General features: G+C 55.4%; 4 protein-coding genes across 6 annotated transcripts; 2 read left to right on the plus strand and 2 right to left on the minus strand.

Moving 5' to 3' along the window:
* The first annotated feature begins 1,284 nt into the window (after positions 1-1,284).
* Timm44 (translocase of inner mitochondrial membrane 44) lies at positions 1,285-15,838 on the plus strand. The gene is made up of 13 exons (XM_027954909.2): positions 1,285-1,394; positions 3,108-3,203; positions 6,415-6,585; positions 7,972-8,052; positions 8,616-8,765; positions 8,863-9,002; positions 9,263-9,348; positions 10,000-10,092; positions 10,188-10,312; positions 11,408-11,458; positions 13,711-13,800; positions 14,840-14,950; positions 15,282-15,838. Exons 1-13 carry the CDS (start codon positions 1,350-1,352, stop codon positions 15,399-15,401), a joined length of 1,359 nt encoding a protein of 452 aa, XP_027810710.1. The 5' UTR covers positions 1,285-1,349; the 3' UTR covers positions 15,402-15,838.
* Positions 15,839-16,462: 624 nt separating this feature from the next.
* On the plus strand, positions 16,463-18,032 carry Ctxn1 (cortexin 1). Of its 2 annotated transcripts, none has more exons than XM_027954911.2 (2): positions 16,463-16,588; positions 16,999-18,032. In XM_027954911.2, the coding sequence occupies exon 2, from the start codon at positions 17,019-17,021 to the stop codon at positions 17,265-17,267; it is 249 nt and encodes an 82-aa protein (XP_027810712.1). In that variant the 5' UTR covers positions 16,463-16,588; positions 16,999-17,018; the 3' UTR covers positions 17,268-18,032. The 2 variants fall into 2 exon arrangements, with proteins under 2 accessions (XP_027810712.1, XP_027810713.1); XM_027954912.2 differs by having other exon boundaries at positions 16,463-16,576.
* A 1,280-nt stretch (positions 18,033-19,312) lies between these two features.
* On the minus strand, positions 19,313-22,046 carry Snapc2 (small nuclear RNA activating complex polypeptide 2). 2 transcript variants are annotated; one of them, XM_027954956.3, is made up of 5 exons: positions 21,807-22,046; positions 21,026-21,136; positions 20,825-20,893; positions 20,201-20,471; positions 19,313-20,105 (listed from the first exon to the last, which is right to left on the minus strand). In XM_027954956.3, exons 1-5 carry the CDS (start codon positions 21,987-21,989, stop codon positions 19,774-19,776), a joined length of 966 nt encoding a protein of 321 aa, XP_027810757.1. In that variant the 5' UTR covers positions 21,990-22,046; the 3' UTR covers positions 19,313-19,773. The 2 variants fall into 2 exon arrangements, with proteins under 2 accessions (XP_027810757.1, XP_027810758.1); XM_027954957.2 differs by lacking the exon at positions 21,807-22,046 and adding an exon at positions 21,395-21,560.
* Positions 22,047-22,861: 815 nt separating this feature from the next.
* Tgfbr3l (transforming growth factor beta receptor 3 like) lies at positions 22,862-26,055 on the minus strand. The gene is made up of 7 exons (XM_071604891.1): positions 25,949-26,055; positions 25,179-25,464; positions 24,792-25,100; positions 23,910-24,048; positions 23,669-23,827; positions 23,457-23,529; positions 22,862-23,324 (listed from the first exon to the last, which is right to left on the minus strand). The coding sequence occupies exons 1-6, from the start codon at positions 26,053-26,055 to the stop codon at positions 23,462-23,464; spliced, it is 1,068 nt and encodes a 355-aa protein (XP_071460992.1). The 3' UTR covers positions 22,862-23,324; positions 23,457-23,461.
* Between the last annotated feature and the right edge of the window lie 233 nt (positions 26,056-26,288).

Below are 26,288 nucleotides of genomic sequence, written 5' to 3' on the forward strand. Positions count from 1 at the left end.
CATGCTGGGGATTGAATCCAGTGCCTCCCACTATGCTGGGCAAGTACTCTACCACTGAGCTACATCCCTAGCTCTTTTTATTTTATTTTGAACCAGAGACTTGCTAAGTTGCTGAGATTGGCCTCCAATTTGTGATCTTTCTGCCTCAACCTCCCAATGAACTGGGATTACAATAAACATTCAATAATTAGGAGTTCACTTCAATAATAATAAGCCAATAATATAGTCATTTATTATCATCAAGTATTATGTACTGTACACAAATGTATGTGCTATATTTTTAAACAACTGGCAGCACAGTAGGATGAGTAATGTATTGGGCTATTAGGATAGTTACAATGTCATTAGGTGATACAATTACAATGTCATAATTTTCTGGGGCCATGGTTTGTCATATTTGTGGTCTGTCCATAATCGAGGTGGCATAATGTGGCATGTGACTACATGTAAATAACCTCACGAGAGCAGATCATAATAACATGTAGTAAAATAACCAGGGAGTGATGAATTTGAGAATAGAACCTCATGGTAGGATGCTGCCTCAATATTCTACAGCACAAGCGGCATCTTTTTCAAGGAACTGAGCTCCACAAGTCCACATCAGGGGTTAACAATGCAAAAAGCGTCAAGAGGACAACCAGGCAACATACATTCTCTCCCCCAAGGTATCATCCCTCCACCTCTCCAAAGATCGAATAACCATGTCAATGTGCCACCACTTGATGGCGGCATTCTCCAAATGAAAAACAAACTTCAGGGCAAGACTAGGCCACACCCAGCCTGGTATCGCTTCGCCCTCCTGTTCTGGGTCAGAACCAATAGGTGTCTTCTCAAAGTGCTGTATAAGAGCGAGCTTCTTCGCTCTCGTTCTTGGAGCAAATAGTTTGCGGGTCTGTCAGTCTCTGTCAATCAAACATTCTCAGCTCCCTGAACGGACTGTAGTGGAATCACCGAACTGACCCAATCCTCGCCCTCAGGCTCCGCCCCTTCTCGATCTCGCCCAACCACAGGTCTGAACTTCACAGGAGTGCCCGCCCCCTGGGCTTCCTTCGAGGCCTTCCACATCCAGTCATATGCTCCGTTTTTCCAAAACCCTGCCCTATCAGAGGACAAGCTCTTTAGAAATTCCCGGGGGACCGCTATTAGGCCCCGCCCCTACCATGGACGGCTTTGTTGCTCGCTCGCGTTCTCTCTCCGCCCCCAATTACGTCATACCCAATCAGAAAGCTCTCCCTCTCTGAAACCCCGCCCGCTGTGCTGGCTTTTCTCGGGACCGCGGTGCACTAGGCGGTCGCGGCGGTTGACGCCATCCGGCCGCGCCGCGAGAAGGTCACACGGGATCTTCCAACATGGCGGCGGCGGCGCTGCGGAGTGGCTGGTGCCGCTGTCCGCGGGTGAGCGGACTTGCGGGGCTGGCGAGTGGGTTTAGGGGGCTCTGGGTGCGCAGCCTCCGAGGCCTTCTCCTCAGGCCCTCGGCTCTTGTAGCCTTTCCCGTGGAGGCTTGGGGTTGGGTCTTTGGGTCACCTGAGGCCGGGCCAGAGAGCACATAGCGAGGCCTGAGCGCGGGGACCGAGCACACCAAGCTGGGGGCGGCTGTGCGCAGAGCCTGAAGGGGAGCTAGTCACCTCTCGCTCACCAGACTCCATATGCACGGGGAAGTGAATAGTGGTCCGAGCGACAGTGCCCCTTGGAGAAAAAGTAGCCAGGTGAAAGCAAAGAAAGTGACGTTCACAGCTCGCGTTCAAATGCCAGGTCTTCTACCGAGGGCATTTCCAACATCGCCTCTCCTCACTCCCAGCGTGGAAGTGCGGGACTTATTTCTCGCCCTAAGATTGAGAACTCTCGGGTCTGTAGGGCGATGGGAATCAGGGCTTGTAATGCACACTCAGAAGCTAGTGTATCATGTTGCGATCCTTTCGTCCTGTTTCATTAGTTGAAGGAACTAGAAACTCAGAAGAGTTAAACCACCTGCCCACAGTCCTAGAGCTATTAGGTGACTGACAGGTCCAAAACACGGATCAACCTGAATACAGAGCCTTGGATTAAGAGGAAGGAAAATGTTTCACAGGAAGCTGAATGTCAGGATAAAAGGTGTCTTTGAATCAGTATTGATTACTCCTTAGAGGTTGAATTTACACGTGTTTGGATTGGGCAAATTTGAGGTTAGGTGAAACTAAACTCAGGTTTCATCCTAGCATGAAATTTCTCTCCCAGATTAAATAGCTTCTTTTACTTCATAGGATTGCTGATGTTACTGCTTCTGGAATCAGTGGGTGTAAGCATATAGAGACGTAAAACAAGTTATTTACATTCCCAAGAGTTATCCTTGACTAACCATAGGCAGTAGCGGTACTTGTGTAAATTTGGGATGTTGCGGGTGGTTGCCAGAACTGGTAGGGAACAGAGAAAGAAAAGGCCCAGGAAATGGAAGAGTGGTTCTATTAGGTCATTTGATTTTAGTGCACTAGTCTTCAGTGTTTGATGTTAGGGTGCAGAGTAGAATAGAATCCAGCTTAACATTCATCATTTGTCAAGAGAAGAAAGTGCCTTTCACATGAAGTTGACTGGGGTTTTGCCCAGAATGACTCCACTAAATTGCTCTGCTTGCAGCCCAACTTTTGACCAGGACATTGCAGGTTTATTTCAGCATTGTCTGGGGCAGTAAGTTATGAGTTTGCCTCTGAAAATTCAGGTCTCTTGTCTTTGGAGGCTAGCAAAAGTTGGGTGGGCTTGTGACAGAAGACTGCTTGCCACTGGCATGGAAGTTCAGCATGTCCTCTTTCAGGCTAAGGGATTAAGTTGTACTGATATATTTAGCCTTCTTCCCCACAGGTTGACATTTCCTGGGACCTCTGACCCCCAGTCCCTACTTCCCAGTTTCAGAGGCAGGAATATGCCTTGGAAGTGCAGATGTAGCATTTTCTCTTTTCTATCAGATTCCATTGGCTTCTCAGACTTGGGAAGGTTGCAGATTGTCTAGCATACAGCAAACACTTGATCAAAATTGGCAAATGCATTGCAGGTGACTCCAGCATTTTTGAGTGGTCTGCTTACTTCCTAGACAAACTATTGTTTGAATGGACCTTTCTCCTTTTTCTTCCAATTAGAGATGCCTTGGCAATGGAGTCCAGTTTCTTTCCAGCCACAATCTACCCCATGGTTCAGCCTACCAGATATGCCGGCCAGGTGGAGAGCTGCCACTGGTAAGTGGCATCCCGATACCATGCTCATGATACCAGGGGTATGTCAGTGGTGTGCCTCTGTGCCCAGGTTGTTTGAAGATGTAGAGCCCAGTGTGCCAGATCTTCTCAGTATGCCAGGAAGTGCTTGGGCAGCATCCTGCTTGATGTTGTTGGGGATCGGGTACTCGTACCTCACAGAGTAGCACACTGAGTGCTCTGATGACTAGAAAAGGCCCCTGTGTTGTGCCAGATTTTTTCTTCCCCATTGCCTCTGCCCTTGGGTCCCTCATCAGGCATAGTTGTCCCCTTTTTTGGGAGACAGCCCTTTAGGCATTGAATCAGAATCACTCTGATGTTTCTGGACTTCACTTTGTCCTGGTCACTTCTCTTTGCCCATGCTTCTGTTAGTGTCACAACTATGAGTGAGACCGGAAGCCCCAATGTATGCTGGGGCAACCTACACCCTCTCTTCCTACACCCAAGGCCTCAACTCAGCTAATTCCTTGCAGGCAGCTAATTACCCCCCTGATTCTGTTCTGGAATCTGCGGATATAGGACAGGCCCCATGATTCTTTCCCTTAGTTGTGCAGTCCCCTACACCCACAGTTTGCAGCCCTAGAATATATGGAAGGGCTGGTGCAAGATGGCAGAATCCCTGAAGGTCTTAGGACCTGGGCTTCCTTTGGAGAAAGGCTGGGATGGGAATGAGGCTGCAGCATGTTGGGAAAGCAGCCCCTCAGCTATTGTGGCATATCCTAGATGAGGTAACCACATCTGGCCACTTCCCTGTGTTGACTCTCTTACATCACTTTTTAAGCATTTTTAAAATTATTTTTATTGAGCCCTTTTGTTGCTATACATATAGCAAAGCAGAATTTAAGTCCAGCTTTGACCTGAAGCATGTACCTCTAAGTAGTGTGTGACATTGGCTCCTGTATTTGGAGCTGCACCTTGGTTTCTCTCTACATCTGGATGTGTTGGGTTTTCCCAAGAGGCAGGCTCTCTGTGACTCTTCTCCTATGGGCTAAGAAAGGGAGGTTTGTGATGGTCACCAGGCTCTTGGGTGACATGGATGAGAGCTGGATACCAGAAATGGCCAAAGTTTTCCTAGAGGGGCCAGGAAGAGTAGAAGCCCTGTGCTGGATTTTGGAATTAGGACCTACAGAGTTCTTCACAGTTTATCCCTGGGATGAGAGTCCCTTCTGTGTTGTTGACTTTTGCTTTGGGTTCATGTGAGGATATTTGAATGCTCATGAGGACCTAGCCTAGCCATTTGTCCTTTGTTTCTTCTGGTGAGGAAGGAGACTGTGTTTTGTTTTGCCTTAAATAGACTTTCTTTTAAAACAGTTTTAGGTTTATAGAAAAACTGAACAAAAAGTATAGAGACTTCCCATCTACCTCCTCCCCACTATCTGGGCACATTGTTTGCCTTGTTATTCAAGTCTAGTATGTGAGGGTATCTGTTACAATTGATAATCTAGTTTTGATACATTGTTATTTACTGAAGTCCATAGTTTACCTTTGGGATTTTTTTTGGGGGGAGGGCATTGGGGATTGAATCCAGGGGTGCTTTATCACTACATCTGCAGCCCTTTTTATATATGTTTTTTAAAATCTTGGGCTGGGGTTGTGGCTCAGTGATAGAGTGCTAGCCCTGCGTATGTGAGGCCCTGGGTTCAAAACTCAGCACCACATAAAAAAATAAATAAATGAATAAAATAAAGCTGTAAAAAGAGTTACCTCATTTTTAAAAAAAATCTTTTAGTTGTAGATGGAATCATATCTTTGTTTATTTATTTTTATGTGGTGCTGAGTTGAACCCAGTGCATTCCATATGCTAGGCAAACACTCTACCACTGAGCCACAATCTCAGCCCCCTTTTTATGTTTAAAGACAGGGTCTTGCTAAGTCTAGGGCTTTGCTAAGTGATCCTCCTGCTTTAGCTTCCTAAATTGCGGGGATTGCAGGTGTGTGCACCCCTGCCTGGCTGGGACCACTTCTGTGTTGTACATTCTGTGGCTCCTGACAAATGAATCCTGTTGACTGTTATACCACAACATGTGTCCAGGTTCATACACAGTAGTTTCACTCCTAGAGATCCTCTGTGCTCTGCCTGTTCATCGCTCCTTCCCCCAATCCCCATCAACCACTGATCAGTTTTTCCAGAGAGTCATAGAGTTGGAATTATGCAGTCTGAAGCCTTTTCAGATTGGCTTCTTCTTTTTTTTTTTTTGGTACAGAGTATTGAACTCAGGGGCACTCAACCCCTGAGCCACGTCCCCAGCCCTTTTCTGTATTTTATTTAGAGACAACATCTTACTGAGTTGCTTAGCGCCCTCGCCATTGCTGGCTTTGAACTCAAAATCTTCCTGCCTTAGCCTCCTAAGCTATTGGGATTAACAGACATGTGCCACTGTAGATTACTTCATTAACACTTAGTAGTGTACATTTCAGGTTTCCTTGTGGCTTAAGAGTTCATTTCTCAATATTCCACTGTTGGATGTGCAGTTTCCCTTGGTATCTGCCAGGGATTGGTTCCATGACCCCTATAGATAACACAATCTAAGTAAGCTCAATAAAATGGCACAATATTTGCATAGAATCTGCACAATCCTCCCCTAGACTGTAAATATCTCTAAATTACTTAAAATATCTAGTGAAGTAAATGCTGTGGAGATAGCATTTATTTATGGAATAATAAGGAGAAAGTCTGTACATGTTCACTACAGATGCAGTTTCTGGGGATTAAACTCAGAGGTGTTCTACCACCAGCTCTTTTTATTTTATTATTTTAAGACAGGTTATAGCTAAGTTGCCTGGGCTGGCTTTGAACTTGTGACCTTTCTGCTTCAGCTTCCCCAGTCTCTGAGATCATAGGCATGTGCCACTGCACCCAGCTTCTTTTTTAAAATGTATTTATGTGTGTTTGGTTGAATTCCAAAATATGGAACCTGTGGATACAAAGGGCTAACTGTCTCACACTTTATGATCAGGTGTTTCTTTAATTCATCTTCTGAGGATGTGGCTCCATGGTAGAGTGTCTTCCTGACATGTGCAAGGCCCTGGGTTTGATCCCCAGCACTGCAAAAAGGAGAGGAAATAGATAAGAGATTCATTTTTGAACTTGAATCAATAAAAAAATTTTAGAATGCCTCCCAGTCCCTCAGTAGTTACTGGGTGTTTTCATATGTGTTCTTCCAGTCTCTAACTTTTTCTTTTACATTTGTTCTAGTCCAAATCATATTCCTCTGGAAACAGAAAGGGTTTTCTGTCTGGCTTGGTAGATAACATCAAACAAGAATTGGCCAAAAACAAAGAGATGAAAGAAAGTATAAAAAAATTCCGGGATGAGGCCAAGAAGCTGGAAGAGTCTGATGCGCTCCAGGAAGCCAGAAGGAAATATGTGAGTCCCTTTGCTCTGTCCCCCCACCCCGCCCCCCTTCCACACTTGTTTCCAGGGCAGGGCCCTGTGGTTGAGGAAGGGGTTGCTTGTGAGGAGGTAAGGCTGCTGCACTGATGAGGAGTTCCCAGGGGACAGGAGTGGGTTGCCCAGGTCTCTTGTTTCTGTGGTTTCTCTGCAGTGCACTTTGTGTCGTTGCTGGGGTGTAGCTCAGTGGTAGAGTTGTGCTTAACATGCATGAGGCTCTGGTTCCACCCCCTGCCACCTTCCCCACCCCCCACTCCCACCCACACAGTCCACAGATCATCAGCATCAGCTTCTCCTGGGAACTGTGAGACAGTCTTGGAGTCTCACTCTCCTAACCAGCTGGGTCAGGTCTACATTGGGTCATCTATGGCACATGATCTTTTAGATGTACTGCTCCGGAGAGCTTTTGTTTGTAGTGGTAGAAACTGGGTTACAATGCCAGGGTCATTATCAATTACCATTGCTGACTTTTATTGAGCAGCTACCAAGCACCAGCCTGGACTTGACTCGGCAACCTTTATGTGAACACCATGTAAGGGCTTTGCAGGAGGACAGCTTACCCATCCTAAAGATGAGTGGCTGAGCCTCAGGGCATACTTGCCCCAGGTTGCTTGGTATTTTATTTTATTTTTATTTTTATATATTTTTTTAATGTACCAGGGATTGAACCCAGGGGCACTTAACCACTAAGATGCATCCCCGGCTCTTTTAGTGTTTTTATTTAGAGAGAGGGTTTCACTGAGTTTCTTAGGGTCTTGCTAAATTGCTGAAACTATTTGAACTTGCGTTCCTCCTGGCTCAGTCTCCCAAGTTGCTGGGATTATGGGCTTGCACCATCACACCTGGTTTGGTATTTTATTCTATTGATCCCTAGCAGGTCATGGAAGAGGCCTTTTCCCTGAGTGTCCCCAAGTTGCTCACTAGGATGGAATGCCTCACTGAGTGTTCAGCTAGATGGCAAATCATTAGGAAGGGCTGATTTGGGGACAGCAGGCTGAGGTTGGGGGAGGTGGCCAGGGTGGAAGGCAGAGTAAGATAAGATCAAGCCAAGAGCCGCCCTTCAAGATAACACTGCTGCCAAGTGGATAGGGAACTACCTCCTGCCACCCAGAGGACTACCCAGGGCTGGGGTGCCCGTGCTCTGGAGGTGGCTGCCAGGTGGACCTAGGCTGCTGGCTTTGGCAAGGAGCCTGCAGTTGCTGAGACACCAGCCCAGCTGTGGGCTGTGAGGAACCTGTAGGGGGAGGCCTCTGTGCCTCTGTGGGGAGTTTGGGCTACAGAGAAAGCGCCTCCTGGGGCCTTTGGTCATAAGGTAAAGCTCACTTGTGTAGGAATAAAAAGAATCCATGTTCTTTATCACAGAAAACCATCGAGTCGGAGACTGTGCGAACCAGCGAGGCGATAAAAAAGAAGCTGGGGGAGCTGACGGGGACAGTGAAGGAGGTAATGGGCAGATGTGGCCAGGAGTCCTCTGGGGTCACAGTAACCCTGGGTCCAGGGGGTGTTGACAGCAGGGGGAACGGGCTTGTGACGGGCTGGCCTGGCAGTGGTGTGGTGAGTGTGCGGAGGACTGTGGTGGCAGCCACACTGTCCAGGAGGCTTCTGGAGTGGAAGTCAGCTGGGGTGAGGCAGGACTATGGCCCATCTGCTGGACGCTGATGACGTGCCCCCATTTAAGGGTGAGGTGGATGTGAGACACCAGGAGGGACAGCCTGGGTGCAGGTCTGAGGACCTGGCATCGGGCACCCTCACCGCCACTCTCACCCTGCACTGCTGCTCCTTGGAGTCCCTGTTGCAGGTGGTTCCCTGCCCCCTGGAGGACTCCTACCTATTTGGGGGAGAGGTCATTAAACCCAGTATTTGGCCTGGAGCCCAGGGGTTCTGTACCCCAGAAATTGAATGCAGTGTTCTTGAGTGTGTATTGCTGGTCTCAGCTCTAAGTGGTGGACCTGTCCAGGTCTGGGTGGGTGCTGTGTGAATGCCCATCTCTCCATCTGTCTCAGTAGAGTCTTGACGAAGTCAGCAGGAGTGACCTTGGCCGAAAGATCAAGGAGGGGATGGAAGAAGCTGCCAAGACAGCCAAGCAGTCTGCTGAGACTGTGTCCAAGGGAGGGGAGAAGCTGGGCAAGACAGCGGCCTTCAAGGCCCTCTCCCAGGTGAGTGGAGCTGAGCCAGGCAGCATGGCAGCCAGGATGGCGTCCGGGTGAGGCTGGTGGTCACCCAGGCATTCACAGGTCTGCTGCTCTCCTTCAGGGGGTAGAGTCTGTGAAGAAGGAGATCGACCAGAGTGTTCTGGGGCAGACTGGGCCTTACCGCAGGCCTGAACGGCTGAGGAAAAGGACAGAGTTTTCAGGAGAGAAGTTCAAAGAAGAGAAAGTCTTTGAGCCCAACGAGTAGGTCCCAGACTGCCCTGACTGCCATCCTCAGGATCATGCCTGTGGTCTGCCACGGCCGGGTCTCTACTTGGGCTTTCTGGCTCCCTCAGGAAAATTGGAAGGAGCCAGAAGGGTGGGACAGAGGGAGAAGAGAGGGCAGGAGGTGAGGATGGGGTCATCGTGGCTGTGGGCCTGGGGTCGCCCTCTGCTGTCCCTCCCATGGTAATGGGAGGGCCCAGCGGCACCAGGGCTGCAGCTTACACCAGCGTCCTGCCCAGGGAGGCTCTGGGAGTCGTGCTGCACAAGGACTCCAAGTGGTACCAGCAGTGGAAGGACTTCAAAGACAACAACGTGGTATTCAATCGTGAGTACAGCCCTCCTGTCGAGTTCTGGCGGGGTGATGGTAGTGGACACTGGTCAGTGTGCCCACTCTGGCCACTGGACAGATTCCCATTTTGTAGAAATGGAGACCGTTTACAAAGGGCTGGTCATCTTTATGAGGCCACCTGATGGTTCAGTTATAGATTCTGCTACCAAGATGCCAGGCAATTGCTCCCTCATAGAATGGTCAGGACACCAGGAACCCTGGTGCTTTCAGAGGTCAGGGCCAGCCCAGGGCCCCGTGGCAGCCACTGGGGCTGGAGTTGCCTTGTGCTGGGCATGGGATTTCCCAGGTGCTGAGCCAGAGAGCCACCAGGTCACTTGCCCTTGTCCCTTGTCTTGGGAGGACCACTGGAGGCCTCTGTTTCCTTTGTAGTGGAAGCCACAGCCAGCAGGGGTGGCAGCCCATAACTTGCACAGCCCCTCTAGGGCCCCAGCCGAGGGTCTCCGTGACCTCGCCAGGTAGGTCAGCAGGCAGCAGTCCTGTGCACAGATAAGGAGGCAGGCTCAGAGATCCCCTCTGGGGCACAGTCGTGTCCGGGGTGGGTCTCACAGGGGCTGTAGGGAGTCCCCAGAAGCTGTGGAGCTGGGCAGCTTTCTGGAAAGGGCCCTTCTCAACCCCCCTCCCCCACAGGGTTCTTTGAGATGAAGATGAAGTATGATGAGAGTGACAACGTGCTCATCCGAGCATCCCGGGCCCTGACCGATAGGGTCACTGACCTGCTGGGTGAGTGCTGTGCTGCAGGAGGGGTCCCCCACACCCTGGCAGGCAGTGGGGAGGGAACCAGGGTCCTGACTCACCCCAGGCTCTGGTTCCCATAGGAGGCCTGTTCTCCAAGACGGAAATGTCAGAGGTGCTCACTGAGATCCTGCGGGTGGACCCGGCCTTCGACAAGGACCGGTTTCTGAAGCAGTGCGAGAATGACATCATCCCCAACGTCCTGGAGGTGCTTGCCACGCCCTAGCAGGGCCCCTCCTGGGGTGGTTGGTTCTCTGACCAACTTCTTCCTACCCAGGCAGCCTCTGGGTCCAAGTCTAGTGTCCCCAGGGGAGTGTGGCCCCAGGGGAACTGTCTTCTGAGCAGATACTTCTAGGCTCCTACCTGGCTGCAGCTGCCCCACAGGCCTGCCCTCTGCCTTGTCCAGGGTACAGATGCCTAACTACGTGCACCCATGATAGGGTCTCAGGAGGGGGCTTGACCCTACCGTGGTCCACGCTGCTCCAGGGATGGTGACAGTTGGGGGTCGTGCCTCGCCCAGAGTTGGCTGCTCCAGGAATGAGTCTTCCTTCCTCCTTGTCGTCAGGCAGCACCCTGCCTCCCCGGAACCCTGTCCTGCGTCTCCTAGTGTCACTTCCCTTTTCCCTGCCTGAAGCTGTTCCTTACAGGTGCCCGGGAGTGGCCTTCCGGGGTCAGGGAGAAGCAGGCACCCACCACACTCACGCTCTAACAGAGTGCCCCAGCCACACCCATAACCAAGGGACATTTCCTGGGCCTTGTCCCTGGCAATCCCACAATCCACATTGAGCTGCTCTTGTTCCCCTGTTCGTCTGTAAGTGAGGAGGGGGGTGTTGCTTAAGTCGGACTGCAGCCACCCACCTGCCAAGGCCAGTTGCCTTTCTCTGCCTCTTTGTAGCCCTTGGGGTGTGACAGGAGCCTGGGCAGCCCCCACTCAGCCAGGCCAGGCTTTCTTCAGGCCTGTTGTGGGACCACAGGAAGTCCTTCTGCTCCCATGTCCTTTTCACCACTTAGGCAGGGAGGTGGGTGGGGGAGTTGGGTGCTGGGCCTTAGCCTGGCCACAGTTTCCCCTTCAGAGCTTGGCTCCTTCCTGCCCCTCGCCCCTCTCCCGGCACTTCCCTTTCCTTCCTAGATCCAACCCTGTAGCCAGGTTCCTGTGGAAATGTCCTTCTCTAGACTCACACTCACAGGCTGAGGGGCCAGGGGTCTTTGAGGAAAGGCCCCCACCAGAGAATGTTCTCGAGAGTTCTACCTCAAAAGCCCACTTAGTTCTCAACACTTTTTTTTTTCTCTTTTCCCTTTTTAGGCCATGATTTCTGGAGAGCTCGACATTCTCAAAGATTGGTGCTATGAAGCTGTGAGTACTGTTTTTTTCTTTCTCTCTTTTTCTGCCAAAAAAAACCCAAAAAACAGAAAGGCTAGGTGTGGCTCAGTGGTAGAGTGCTTGCCCAGCAAGGCCCTGGGTTCCATCCCCAGGCTCCCCACCCCCCAAAAGACCACGTGTGAAGAAGGCCTGCTTAGCTAGCTTGAGGATGGGACAGCAGGACGACCCTGGCTCTGGAAGGGAGCGAGTCTGTGTCAGATGCTTCACTGGCACAGAGCCACAGCCCGCCCCCCATCTCTCCCTCAGCAAATGTGTCTGTGCCCATGAGTGCCACACCAGAGGTGCTCTCCCCATGCAGAGCCCATGGCCTTCCAGCCCTCCCTTTGCCCGTGGGCGTCAGGTCCTCTGCATGCAGACAGAAGCTCCTCAGTAAGAAAGGGTTCCTCCTACTCAGTGCCAAGGGACAACCTGATGTCACAGAGCTGCCAGTTTTCCTGGGCCTCCTGCCCACCCCCCCCATCTTAAATTAATTTTGATTAAGAGCCAAGCATGTGGTGCACGCCTGTCATCACAGCTGCTTTGGAGGCCGAGGCAGGAGGATCTCAAGTCAATGAGACCCTGTCTCAAAAATTAAAAGGGCTGGGATGTGATTCAATGGTAGAGTGCCACTGGGTTCAAGTCCCAATACCACAAATTTTTTTTTTTTTTTTTTTTTTTAAATTAAAGAGCCATAATTGATTTAAGCTATGGAGTAAAGGTAAGGTTTCCAGGATGGCCTGTTGAGCATCTTTTCCTGCTCTGGTCAGGTGGCCGTAAAGATATGATGCAGGACCCTGTGGCCAAGGTGGCCTGGGGCACAGGCTTGGAGTCCAGGGGTCAAGCAGAGGGTGAAAAAGGTCAGTGAATTACCCTGGGTAAAGAAACCAGATGTTCCCTTGGCACTCCTGAATTTTACGCATGGCGGGTACCTCACTAACCTGGCTCACCTGTCCCCTGAGCCAGACTTTATCACCACACCTACCTCACTGGGGTGCAAGGGTACACTGCCAACCTAGATGTACAAAGCACCTGGCAATCTTACAAGATTACAATCTTACAAGAACAAGGCTGTTCTTACAATATCTACTGCACAGGGAGGAGCAGCACGTCCTGACAAGGCCCGGCTGCTTCCCAGGGTCGGTGCTCGGGGCCTTGGGGCCACCATCAGAGTCAGCACAAGGAGGCTGGGCAGGCATCCCCAGAGCACACACTGTCTGCCCCGCTCCTGGCAGCCTCCCCATGCCTGTGGACCTCCCAGCGCCTGTCTGCTCAGGCCATCTTGCCTCACCCTCCTCACTCTCCCTGAGCTGCCTCTTTGGCCATATGCTTTGTTTTTCCTCCCCAGCTTCTTTGAAGCAATTCGGACTTTTTTTTTTTTTTGGCTCATTCTATTCTGCACCCTGCTCACAAACAACTTGGAAAAAGCAGAAGATTCTGTCAGGTTTCCCTTTTAAATACTCCCCTGCACCGTGACTAATCCAGCAGGCATTTATGAGTTGTGGGTTTTCTTTTTTTTTAGTTTGGGACCATTAAGCTGTGGCTGATCATCTTTGCCAGAGAGCTGCTGGTGCTCCTGGAAACACAGCTGAAGTTCTAGCTGCTCACCGAGGTGTTTTTGAAATGTCATCTCTAAAAAGCCCAAAAGCAGGATTGGCACGATTTTTTTTTTTTCTTCTGAGAATCATTTATTTCCATAAAAAGTATATGCCTTCAGAGTGTCTTGCATCCTAGGGGCCTGCCCAGCCCAGAGAAGCTTCTAGTGAATATGTCCATAACTGCATGTGTCTTGAGGGCCGTGTCCGCAGTCTGAGAGCAGGCACAGAGCAGTGAGGGTGTCTTTTGGGGCCGGTCCATGAGAGAGGCACCCTTAGGTTTAGGACAAATCCTAGAAAAGGCATCAGGTTCCAGGCCAAGAGTCCAGCGGAGGTAAATACCAAGTGTTAAAGACCAGCCAAGGATCCGCCCCCTTGCCCTGGGAGTGCTCTGGATGGCGTTCCAGCAGAATTACTCGTTTGCTGATTAATACAGCTTTCACTTGGGAGACGCACTCTTCCCATAAAGAGGAAAGTGATTCAGGCCAGCAGGTTGGTGGCACCTACCTCCTCTTGGACCCATGCTCTTGGCCTCTGCTCCCACTGTCTGTTCACCCAGGTGCCAGGGTGTGTAGACATTGGTTCCAAGTGGAACTGAGTCTGTGACCTGCCCTGGATGGCCGTCCACACCAGCATGTTGGCCTCTCATTGCAGACCTACAGTCAGCTGGCCCACCCGATCCAGCAGGCCAAGGCCCTGGGCCTCCAGTTCCATTCACGCGTCCTAGACATTGACAACATTGACGTAAGTGCCTCTGAGGGTGGAGCCCTGAGGGGTGGGGGCTGTGGTCCACACAGGGGACAGGGGACAGGGGACGGCTTCACCTGGACTGGGACACCCTGCTGGTTAGCACTGACACTCAGTATAGGCAGGCGTTTAAATGAGCTGCAGGGTCCCTTTGCAGAAAGGGACTTCCATAGTCCTGTGGTTGGGATACAGGTGATCCCCCACTTCCATGGTTTCAGATTTTTTTGCTTTATGATGGTGCAAAAGCATACACATTCAGTAGAAACTGTACTTAGAATTTTGATTTAAAATTCCTTGTAATAACTTCATTATAAATAGGCTTTGTGTTAGAATTTTGCCCAAATGTAGGCTAACGTAGGTGTCATGGTGTGCCTGAGACAGGCTGAGCTACGCCAGGATGCGCAGTAGGCTGGGTGCATTCGGTGTGTGTTCAGCAGTGATATTTTTAACTACTTTTTTTTTTAGAGATTTTTTTTTTAATATTTATTTTTTAGTTTTCGGTGGATACAACATCTTTATTTTATTTTATGTGGTGCTGAGGATCGAACCCAGCACCCCGTGCATGCCAGGCAAGCGCGTTACTGCTTGAGCCACATCCCCAGCCCCGATTTTTAACTTCTGATGGTTTTATCAGGATGCAACTCCATCATGCTTCCAGGAGCACCTGTGTCATTAGGCAGGTTTGGGGCACTGCCCAGACATTGCATTCCTGAGAGCCCCCAATGACTGGTCTACCACGTCCCCCGCCCGCCCCCCCCCCGATTTCCTTCCTCTGGGGAGCAGTAGGAATGTCAGAGCCAGCTCCTTCTCTCTTCCCCCCTGTGGCCTTCATGCACATTCACAGTCTAAGTCCTGGTCTTTGAAAATATGGGAAGAGTCTCATGGGAAATGTCCCCCCACTCCTAGAAGTGGACCAGTCCTGTTCTGAGTGGCAGTGCTTCAGGAGGAAGGGCCACAGCAGGGGTTCCCACCTCCAGGAGCAGCAGGAAGGGCTAGGCCCTTCTCTGAGGCTTGCTGCCCTCTCTGCTACCTGCAGCTGGCCATGGGCAAGATGATGGAGCAGGGTCCCGTGCTGATCATCACCTTCCAGGCCCAGTTGGTGATGGTGATCAGAAATCCCAAAGGCGAGGTGGTTGAGGGTGACCCGGTAAGTGGGGGAACTCTGGGGGGAGGGGGCACAACTTCCCACCCCCAAGACCCTGCCTGTGGCCACCCTGCACAGATGCCAGCTTGGAACCAGTAATTTCTGTGACCTGGTGGGAATGGGGAGAAACCCCAGGACAGGAGTTTGGGCCTGGTCATCAGAGGATGCATCATCTGTTGTCCAATTTTACCAAGACCTGAGCAGTGACCCCTGGGGACCCAGCCCAGCACTCTGATTCCTCCCTGATCCATGTGTCCTCCCCTGCCTCTCAATAGCCCCTTGACCCTGTTTGCCTCCTGAGCCCCAGTCCCTCATGCCCCATTCTGCTCCACAGGACAAGGTGCTGCGCATGCTGTACATGTGGGCCCTCTGCCGAGATCAGGACGAGCTCAACCCCTACGCAGCCTGGCGCCTCCTGGACATCTCTGCCTCCAGCTCAGAGCAGATCCTCTGAGCAAGGCAGCAGTGACCAGGGAGCTCTGCGGCTGGATCATGTCGGTCACATATACAGGGGCATCACCCCTGGCAACTATAGACCTCTGGGGACAGTACTCTGGTCTATGCCTGGAGCTCAGACAGGGAGTGGAGAACCAGCTGGACAAGGAAGGGGTTGCAGGTGCCACGTGTCTGGTGGCAGGAGATGTGCCCCACAGCACCAGACTGGGGCTGCTGATAGCGGGTCACCATGGGTGTACCAGCCACACAGTGCCAACAGGCTCTCAGGAGGGGAACTCCCCCTGGGGACAGGGTGCTGGGGTAAAAAGGCTGCAGCTCCCAGGGGCCTGCTGGCCACACCAGCCAGGCCATTTTAGGTCTGTCTTTTATCAGTGCTCTTATTTCCTGTACATAAGCCTGAGATTTGGAAATAATAAAACACCAAAGTGCAGAAGAGCAGCTTGGATGGTCTGTGTGCTTCTCTGGGGTTGGGGGGTGGTGGCTGGTGACTGGGAGCCGGCCAGCTTGTCAGGGAAAGGCCAGGTGTTCAAGGTCAGAGAAGAAACTGCAGCCCCAGAGGAGGGACTTGCCCTGGCTGGGACCCTACCTGCTTGTTGACAGGAAGACCAGTGCTAGGAAAAGTAGGGGGATCAACTCCCCTAGGGGATCATCTGGGTTGGGGTCCTCAGGGATGGAGTAACTTGGCCGCCCATACTGAGTGGTGATTGGTGGTATTAGGACCCTCCGGTCTTGGCTGAAGGGCCTGTTGGGGAGGATGGAGCTGCAGTCGCCGAGCTCGAGAGGTCCGAGGTGTTGGTGGGAGAGGAGTGGCTGCTGTTCACTCCCGGGTGAGGTTCCAAGTGCTCGCGGAGTCCTGGAGCTGGGTGTCTGTCCAGGCCTGGGGTGGGGGCGTCGTCCCGGCGCAGGCCACTACGGAGTAGCCAGCCCGCGCGCCGCTGGCTGCGCAGCCCCGCCCCCCGCGGCGGCCCCGCCCCCGTCTCCATGGGAACAGCCGCGGCGGCCCGGCTGGCGCGCGGCTCGCCTGCCTCGGTCTCCGCCGCTCCAGGGGCGGGTGGGGTGGGCTGAGCCGGGGCCGCCGTCGCTGCTGCTGCCGCCGCCGGGGAAAGACCGAGAGCGGAGCTGGTATAGGTCCCTGGAGAGAGCGAGGCCGCCGGGTGGCCCGTCCGGGTCCAGGTTGAAGCCAGGGTGAGGGGCGCGCGGGGAGAGGGCGGCGTGGGTGGGGGAAGGGGTCCCCGGCCTCAGAGAACAAAGGGAGTGAGGCTGGGGAAGCGGGGACTCGCCTCCGCGGTGTAGCTCGGGCACTGGCCGCGCGTTCGCACCTGTTGTGCGCGGGCTGGGCCGGTCGGGGCTTCCTGGCCCGGCTCTCAGCGCCCCCGCCTGCGCGCACTGCCGGAGTTGGGTCCCCGCGTGGTGGTGGTGGTAAGCCGCGGTCCGGCCATGGGCGTAGCCCGGGGACGGCGACGCGGGCGGGGGATTTGCGAGGCACGACCTGGGGGCGGTGGCGGCGGTGGCGGCGGCGGCGGGAGAGGGCAACGCGGAGGCGCGGGAGGGCGTAGCCTCATCCGTGAGCCCTGGGCGGGCCCCCTCCTCCGCAGGGCGTGCGGCTATGTGAGCCATGAGCGCGACGTGGACTTTGTCACCGGAGCCGCTGCCGCCATCGACAGGACCCCCAGTGGGTGCGGGCCTGGACGCAGAGCAGCGCACGGTGTTCGCCTTCGTGCTCTGCCTGCTCGTGGTGCTGGTGCTGCTGATGGTGCGCTGCGTGCGCATCTTGCTCGACCCCTACAGCCGCATGCCCGCCTCGTCCTGGACCGACCACAAGGAGGCGCTCGAGCGTGGGCAGTTTGACTACGCGTTGGTGTGAGGGGCTCGGCGTCCCGGGCCGGCCCTTAACTGTGCCTCCGAGGGTCATCCGGGCAGGGGCACCTCCTGGCCAGGAGTGCACTGCGGATCCTGGCCCGGAATCCCCAGCCCGGGGCCCGGGCGTTAAGAGAAGCTCCGCCCTCCCTTAACCCCGCCCATCTTTCCCCCTTGGCCTGGCCGGAGTCGCGCCTCGTGCCTTTATTTGCCCTGCCCCATCTCCGCTGCACTCTGAATCCCAGGTGGGAAAAGGATTCCCGCACCGATCCCCGTCTTTCCCAGCGTGTAAGTGGCTCTGCTATTGTCCTGCCTGTGGGCATGAGTGTCGTGTTCTTTCCTGAAAGTGGGGACACTCCTTGTCCTCCACACCTCTGTCTTCTGACCACCCTCAATTTCACCGTGATTAAGTGCTGAGCCCCTCCTTGAGCTCCGGCCCTAATGGCGCTCTCTCGGGCCCACGGGTTGGATGGTTGCTTCTAATAATATCCTGCGCGGCCTGCCCCGGAGAGGGACCCTTGACGACCCATTGTGGCTGTTGTGTCCAGGATGTGTGGAGCCTTCGGTGGAGGAGGAGTGCGGGGCAGGCTCATCCCCGCCCCAAGCCTGGGCCCCAGTACAGGTCAGCGCGCCCTTCCTCGTGCCACCGTCCGTCCCCATCGGCCCCCCTGCTTCCTCCCGCTGGCCCCGCTGCCACCCTACCCTACCTCTCATGCCTTTTCACTTCTCCCTGCCAGAACGATGATGATGATGATGATGATAATAAATACTATGGAGCGCTGACTGTGTGGTAAGCAGCTGTTTATTCAGGGCCTCCTTTTCCTAGCCTATTTGCTCTTCGGTACGGTGAGAATGAGCTGGGCTTTGTTAGCATCCCCATTCTACAGGTCAGGGGACTGAGGTCCAGGCACTTAAGAAGGGCTTGCCGTTAGCTTCTTGCCTCATGTTCAGCTGGGCTGGAAGTGGAACCCAGGTCTGGCTTTTGCATAATCTTAACCCAATTCTCTAGCTTCAGGGGGAGACATTTACTGTCTTGTCCCCCAGCGCCAGGCACAGCTAAGATAAATACACACCTCTTTCCCTCGATCTGGGGAGATGCTGGGAACTGTGGATAACAGGGATGGGGTACCCTCAGCCAACCTTGGGGATTATCCCCAGGAACCACACCTGCAGCCCCAAACCTTCTGGGCCTTGTCCTTCCTTCCCCCATCATCAAGTGTGCCTTGGAACCAGTGGGCCTGGCACTGTAGGCTATGGCCACCGAGTAGGCTGGCTGCGCTCCACTGCTGGCCCGGGAGATGTGTTGTGTGCCCCAGGGGAGCTGTGTGCAGTGTGTGGGGAGAAATGAACGTTTCTATAAAAGGAAAGCTGTGTGCAGGCACAGGCTTGCCAGCAGACAACCTGCCCCCTCCCCGGCAGCTAGTCAGGCGTGGGAGAGGGAGCGCTGTGGGAGGACACCTGGCTACCCCAGACCGGCCCTACTCCATGCCTGCAGGGCAGGTGTAGTTGGTGCATGGAAGCCCAGCAACACCCCCAGGAATGTGGGATCTTGGGGATTGACCAGGACTTGATCCCACTCCTCCACTCAGCTTTGCTCCTCACTCCCCTCCTAAGGCCCTCTGCCTCTCTCCTCCCCTCCTAGGGTTTTCTGAAGGTGTAAGGCCACTTCTGGGGACCCACTCCCCTTCCTCTGGCCTCCTGCCGCTTGGGGCACATCACCCCCAACTTAAGCCTCCCACAGCCCATGGCCTTGGGCCCCCAGGTTGGCGTCGTATTCTCTGCTGCCTTCTACCTTCCGCGTGTATGATGTGACATTGCCCTGCTCTGAAAACCTGGCTGACACCTGTCTCCCCATAAGCCCTACTCAACCACACCTGTCCAAGACCCACCTCCACCCAGTTGCCAAGGGGATCCTCATGGCCAAACTAAGGTCATGCCAGGCAGCAACTGGTGCTGGTGACTGCACCCTCCTCCCTGGTGTGGCCCCCAAAGTACACATGACCCCAGGCTCAGAGCCCCAACCCCATTGTTTAGTCATGGGGAAAAGAGCAGGACAGGTAGATGAGAACTTTATTAGAAGCCATAGGACACCCCAGGAAGAAATGAGGAGCCGGCAGTGGTGGGCACTGAATAGAGGAGAGTGAAGAGGGCTCAGGGATGAAAATAATGAAAACCTGGACAAGAGAGGGCATATGAGGAGGTCACAGTATGGGGGACCAGCCATGGCTCTGCTATCTGAGAACAAGGAAGCTGGGCTTGGCAGGTCAGTTCCATCTGTCTGTCCAGGGGTTCAGGATGCTTGTCTGTAGAGTCTTGCATCCCTATTCTCCATTAATCCCTGCACAACTCTAGTTCTGTTTCTGAGATCCCTGACATGTAAAGCATCTAAAGACTAGGCCACATTGAGCACCATGTCAGGGACCTTCTAAAATAATCCTCATGACAACCCAGTGATGGCTACAAAACACTAAGGGCCAGATTAGTTCAGATGTTTCTACGACCTGCTATGCCCCTCACCTTGTAGGGGTGGCTGCCTGGCCTAGGAGCTCCAGGGGCACCAGGAATGGGTTCAAGGGGCAGATCCCAGCTGCTTGCCAGGCTGATCTCGGTTCCCCTGGCGTGGCTTGCTCAGGGGCATGGGGGCTGGTCTGGCTGGGCTCCTCTGGCCCCTGGGAGCAAGCACTTCCATCCTCAGCCCCAGGTCCAGGGCTTCTACCAGAGGGACTGGGCTGTGGGGCCATCAGGTGAGCATATGTTTTAGTCATATGCTCAATCAAAGCTGTGCAGGGCAGGCGGGGCAGCTCCTCAGGAAGCGACAAGAGCAGGTCAAGGACCACAGCTGACTCTGGTGATAGATGGAAAGGGAAGGAGTAAGGGAAGTCAAGACCTGCCACCTAGGACCCCTGTCCCATACCCCCTGCCCTCCCCAACTCCTCTCACCAGCTGCTGAGAGCTCTGGGACATGACCACTCCGGGAGCAGCAGGACAGGTACTTGTAAATCTTCTCAAAGTCCATGGTGATGTCTCCCTCAACAGCAGGGCCATTAGGGGATTTGGCAGGCGTCTCAGAGGCAGGACCAGGGGCCCCTGGGGTGGTGTCCCCCTGCCCTCCAGTGCTGTTCAGGATCAGTGACTTTCCACGGGCTTGTGTGGGCTTGGGGGGCTTGGAATGCAGGAGACTGACAGGTTCTGTGGCTGCGATGGTGAGCACCTGGCAGGTGAAGCCAGCAGGGAGGAAACAGGAAAGTCCCCCATTTCCCTCTGCCCTGTGGGGCCTGGGCTGAGCACTCCACCTCCCCAGCTTCCCAAATCCTCCCCACAACTCTGAGGAATGCAACGGATAGAAGATGGCCTCCAAGACAGGACCACCAGGAAAGATCAAGGTGTCTAGTGCCTGGTCAGGGGCACAGAACTGACAAAAGGAAGGGCCCAGGACCCAGGTCCTCTTGCATGCTAGACAAGTGCTCTGCCACTGAAACCACGTCCCCAGTCCCACCTTACTTGGGCTTATATGTACAACCTGTCTCCTGGGACAACCCTGCTGGCCTGGGGGTCCAGCTGTACCTGGGAGAAAGCTGCTGTCAGGGCTTCCTCCAGTGGGCCTGTTATCTTCTCAACTAAATCCATCCATACCTGGGTGAAGTCCAAAGGCACATGGTCAGCAGGCGTCAGACAGCAAGGCTCTCCCAAGACCTGACCCTCTTGGGGGTCCCCGCTCCCACAGAGGCCAGCCCTGAGAAGCCTTGCCCTGCCCACCTGCCTCACCTCTATGGGGGCTGGGGGCTCCGCCTCTCTGCGTTTTGGGCCACCTGGATGCACCCTCTGAATGGCCTCCCGGACCACTCGGTCTTTCAGCTGCTGGAGGAAGGCCCGGATCTGAGGGGAAAAGAGCAAGCCAAACGGGCCTGTTATGAGTTCAGGGATGCAGAGGAGAAACCAAGACCACAGCCTTGCCTACTTCACACGCAGCCACAGCTCCCTAGCCTGCGCGTGGCCCGGCCTCGGATCCGCGAGGCTCCGCGGGGGCTCCGGAAGAAGGCCCCAGAGTGGGAACAGCGCGGCAATAAAGATGTAAGGGCCAGGCTTGTTCTGGTTCCTCCTGCAGCCCAGAGGTGCCCGGACGCTGAAACTCACCTCTTCATGTCCACTCCACCCCATTTCCTGACTGTTGCTTCATCCTCATTCCCACTCCGTCTAACTGCGACTTTTGCCAGGTCCCCAGTCTCCAGCGCTTCTCACTCGGAGTTCATGCCCATCTCCGTCTCTCCTCGCCCCGCCCCTCAGTCTCACGCCAGGTCCCAGCCAGAGGGACAAGCTCGCCCATTCCCCCACCCAGGCACGGCTCCTCCCCTCAGCTTCACGCCCCGCCCACCAAGGGCACCCACGGGGTTTCCAGCCTAGCCCCACCCCTCAGCCTCACGCCTCCACGCTCACACTTCCAGCCGTGGTTGACGCGTCACTGACCGCGGCAGCCTACCGCGGCCCCGCCCACTCCCTGGCCCCGCCCATGATCTAGCTTCCACGCCCATACCCGCACTGGACTCACTTCAGCCTCGCTCCGGCCCCGTAGCTCCTGGGCCAGCTCGGCCGAGTCTGGCTCTGGTTGGCCCCGCCGCGCCTGCAGTAGTCGTAGGAGCTTCCGCTTCTCGCGGGGGCTCCAGGCCGCGGGGCCGGTCACCTCTCCCAGATAGCGTGCCGGGGCCGCTCGCCGCCGCTGCGGTGGCTTCATGCTACTGAGAGACGCCGGCGCTCGAGGACCGCTTGCCCGGAGGGCGGGACTACGGAAGCCGCTGAGACCAGAAAGCCCCGCGTCGGGAAGGGCGCAGATGGGGGCGTGGCTTCACCTTGGCAAGCCAAAGGGAATCTCCTTTGGGAATGATAAGACTGGCACCAGAATTGAGGCGGGGGCGACTGAGACCCACATTCCGCGTTTTATCTCATTCACGAACTGGAGCCTACGCTTTGGATGGGCGTGTCCTCTCTACATTCCTGAACTAACTTATAAAACTCCTACTTTGTGTGCTTTGCTTCCCGAAGATGGGTAGGCAGTTGTCTGGTCGTGGTCAAAAGCCTGCACTGTGGAGTTGGGTAGCCCTGGGAACCTTGAGCGAGTGGCTTAGGCTGCCGAGCCTCAGTTTTCTCCTCTCTAAGCCGGGGCTAATATTCCTACTTTTGTTTTGCGCAGGGGAGGGAGGAACTCAGAGAAGGAATTTAAGGAATTCTAGACTTGATGGATCCTCGGAGGAGGATGGAGACCAGCTCAGCCAGGAGAACCGAGCAGCGGCAGAAGGTCTAGGATGGAGCTAAGGCAGGATCCGGGCGGTGCAAGTGGACAGCAGAGACGGTCCGGTTTGGGGGAGAGCGAAGGATTGCAGAGTGGGGGTGGGAGAAGGCGGAGTTTATGTTAAACTTAAGATGGCAGTGTTGAGTGTTACTTTTTGTTTAGAACGAATCGCCCTTGACTCCCCAGCACACGTGTGTATGGGCATAGGATTCCGCCCAATCCCCTCCCCCGCAAATTCTAGTCTCAGGTACAAGCCCAAGCCTGTCCCCCGCGCCGTACACACACTGACCCCACCAGAACTCAAGCGGATCAGTCCAGAAGTTTATTTTGAGCTCAGATGGGAGCGGGGGTGGGAGGAAGGAAGGAGAGAAGCACAGGGATCGAGGCCCCAAAGTGTGGTGTCCAGAACTGCGGATCAGGTCCTGGAGAGCCTACTCCTGAACCCATGGTTGGGTGCCCCTTGCAGGCAAGGCTCCATCGCTGGGGAGGAGTGGAGCAGGCTGAGCGAAGGTGGGGAAACTACGCACCCCCTTCCTAGCAGGCGTTGGCCTTATATCAGTTTGTGTGGCGGGGAGAGTGGAAACTGGGTCTGAATCCCAAATCCCTTGCCTAGTACCTGTCCAAGGCTTGAGGACCTTTCCATCCAGACCCCACAGTCCACCTCAGTGATCCCAGTCCATGAATTCCAGTCCCGGCTCCACCAAACATTATGACCTTTGGCAAGTTACTAGACCTCGGGGCCTCATTTTCCTCCTCTCTAGTGGGGATTATAATAGCCACCTGAAGGTTATTTGAAAGATTAATGTGTGTAAAACATTCAGAGCCATGCCTGCCGCTAGAGTTAGCTCTATGAAAGGTCATTATCACCTTCCTTCTCCAGCTCTTCCTCCAGATCGCCCCACACACACTTACCTGCCTCACTGGGGCCTCCGGGGCTGAGGGCCACTGGGCGAAGCTCTAGTTGGCTGGCTTGGGAGTGGAGGCGCTGGAAGGAAGAGGCTCCTGAGCCAGGGTAAGAGCGCCCCCTGGGGGGTGCTTGGGGCATAGCGGAGACAGATCTAGGAAGCCTGAGGCCTCGCAGGCTGGGATCCCAGGTCTGGACGTTGGGAATAGGCTGGGAGTACCTGAGTGTGCGCAGACGAGGCCCAGCCCGGCGGCCAGGGCGGCGCCCAGCACGAAGGCCGCCAACACCAGCGCCACCACAGGCGCGGGCTCCAGGGCCCCCGGGGCCGGCGCGGGCGACTGGGGGAGCACGGCCCTGCCCGGGAGGCTCTTGTGCGGCCCTGTGGGAGAGTGCAACGCTAAGCCGGGGCCCGGGGCGCTGCTGTGCTGCCCTGCCCGGCCCCAGGGCACCGGCGTGCTTACTGGGGGGCGGCCGCGGCACTGTGACCACGATAGGCTGCGTCAGCGTGTGCAGGTGGGGGCTGTCGGCGCCCAGGCTCTCGCCGCTGCCGCTGCCGCTGCCGCTGCCAACGCCCGCGCATGCCTCATCCTGGGGCAGACACTGGCGGGAGGGAGAGAAACAGGGACGTCAGGTCGGCGATCCCGGGTCTGGTCCTCAAGTCTCTCTGAAGACACCTAAGCGCCCGGTACGGAATAATCCCAGCGACTACGGAGACTCAGCGGGGAGGATTGCAAGTTTGAGGCCAACCTCAGCAACTCCGCGAGGAGACCTTATCTCAAGATTTTAGGGGGGGGGGGATGTAGCTCAGTTGTAAGGCACCCTTGGATTCAATCCCCAGTAACCGCTCCTGCGGGGGTGGGGGGGCGTAGCCCCTAAGCATCCAGTTCCCCACCGCAGCCAGGAGGCCACCTTTAGACCCTCTAGAAATCCAGCCTTAGGGTTCCAGGCCCCACCGGAGAAGATGGCAGATGTCAGGCGCTCTAGTCTTAAGATCCGGCTCTCAGCACCTAACCTGTGGAGCCCGACCTCAAGGGCCACAGATTGGTCCCTTTGCAGGCTTCTGCATCCAGTCTGAATCCAGAGGGGATTCGGTGTCCATTTCATTTCCCCCACGAGGAATTCATCGGGTCCCTGGGGCGGGGGGGGGGTCTCCGCATCTAGCGCACCCAGCCAGAGAGAGACCCCAGTTCCAAACCCCTGCCCTCAAGGGATTCTTGCCCCAGATCCCAAGAGACCCTAATACCCAGATGCCCAAACCCCGAGGTGCTTCTCTCTGGCTGCCTGAGACGCTTGTGCTCCCAGAGGGTCCCCAGCGCCCAAATTTCCGGCTTTACTCTCCGCACCCGCAGTTTCTTCGGCGGCGAGGTCAGAGCCTCCCGCGCCCGGCGGACTCCCTGGAGGAGGCGGCAGCGGCTCAGCTGGCAATGCAAGAACTGCACCGAGGCGTTGAACACTGGGCGCAGCCGGAAGCTGAAGCGTGCGGGGCGGGTCGCATCGGGGTGCGACGGTGGCGGGAAAGCTACCGAGGCGTCAGCAGGGCAGCCCCCGCTTAGCAGCACCAGAGCAGGCCCGGAGGCCGGGCGTGAGGACGGCGTTACTGAGCAGCGGTGCAGGGACAGGCCCCAGCGCGGGGAGGGTCGGGCCAGGGCCGCCTGAGGGACAGAGGTGCCATCAGGGTCGCCCGGTTCCCGCCTGTACCCACCTGCCCTGGGTGCTACCAAGGTCCGCACCTGCACGAACACGCGGCTATCTGCCGGGACCTCGAGCGGCCCCGCGCGGCGCGGGAAGGCGTCCTCTGCGTCAGACAGCTCCAGGCTGAAAAGGGGCCTGCGCAGCCAGGGGCCAGGTCCCCCGGGGAACGCGGGCGCTGGCGGGAGCGGGAAAAGGGCAGCACAGAGGAGGAAGACGCATTCCCTTAAACCCTCCAGGAAAGTGTCCCGACCTCCTGCCCCCCACCCACTGCCTTCTTCCGAATAGGGACCTGCGCGGCTCTGGTTCCGGATTTCCCTAAGTTCTCTGACAGCGGGGAGTTACTAAGACAGCCCCCGTGAGCCCCGGAGCTTAACAGCCAGCCGTCCAGGCAGGGCGCAGGGCTGCGCGCCCCTGGGGAGACCTCTTTCTCTCCCTCTGCAGAGCGGGGTGGAGGAGGGACAAGGAGCGCCTGGTGGCGGAGGGTCAACTGGGTGAAGTCAGAGGTCTCTCCCTTCACCCAGGCAGCTCGTTAGAGATGTCGGTCGTATTGTTCCCCAAAAGGTCGGTGCAGTCGCCAACGGGAAAGTGGTGACAGGGGTGCCCTTCCCGAGGCTTTTCAGGGCACACAGTCCGGCCAGACGGCCAGAGTCTGGGGTTTTGTTTGTTGCTTCTGGCTCTTTGCTCCCAGGCTGAAGGCAGCAGCAGCACAGGACAGCAGAAAGGGGTCTCCTATCCTGCGACCCTGCACACACTCAGTACCTTCACAACGTTCTGTGGGGTCCCTGTCAAATACAATCTGCACACCCACTTCCAAAAAGCATTTGTAAAGAAGGTTCCACTCCCCCAGCCCTGATCCTCATAGTGGCTCCTGGGGCTTGTGAAGATGGCCAGCCTGGATAGAGCCAGACCCCCCATCGCCAGAAGCAGAGGTCTTGAAAAGTAACAACAGGGGAATGAGAGCGTGACCCACCCAGGATGCCCGGAGCCTCTACATACCAATCGGCCCACCAGGCAAGGGGGAGGTCCCTGGGAGCAGAGCCAGCAGCAGGAGTCTGGTGCCCAGCATGCTGCACTGGTTGAGGTGGGAGCACTGCAGGGCCAGCAGCAGTGGCCCCTACTTGGGCTGTTCTCAGGTCAGCAGGTGGGCA

The sequence above is a fragment of the Marmota flaviventris genome, chromosome 1 (assembly GCF_047511675.1).
Source record: "Marmota flaviventris isolate mMarFla1 chromosome 1, mMarFla1.hap1, whole genome shotgun sequence".
Taxonomy (NCBI): Eukaryota; Metazoa; Chordata; class Mammalia; order Rodentia; family Sciuridae; genus Marmota; species Marmota flaviventris.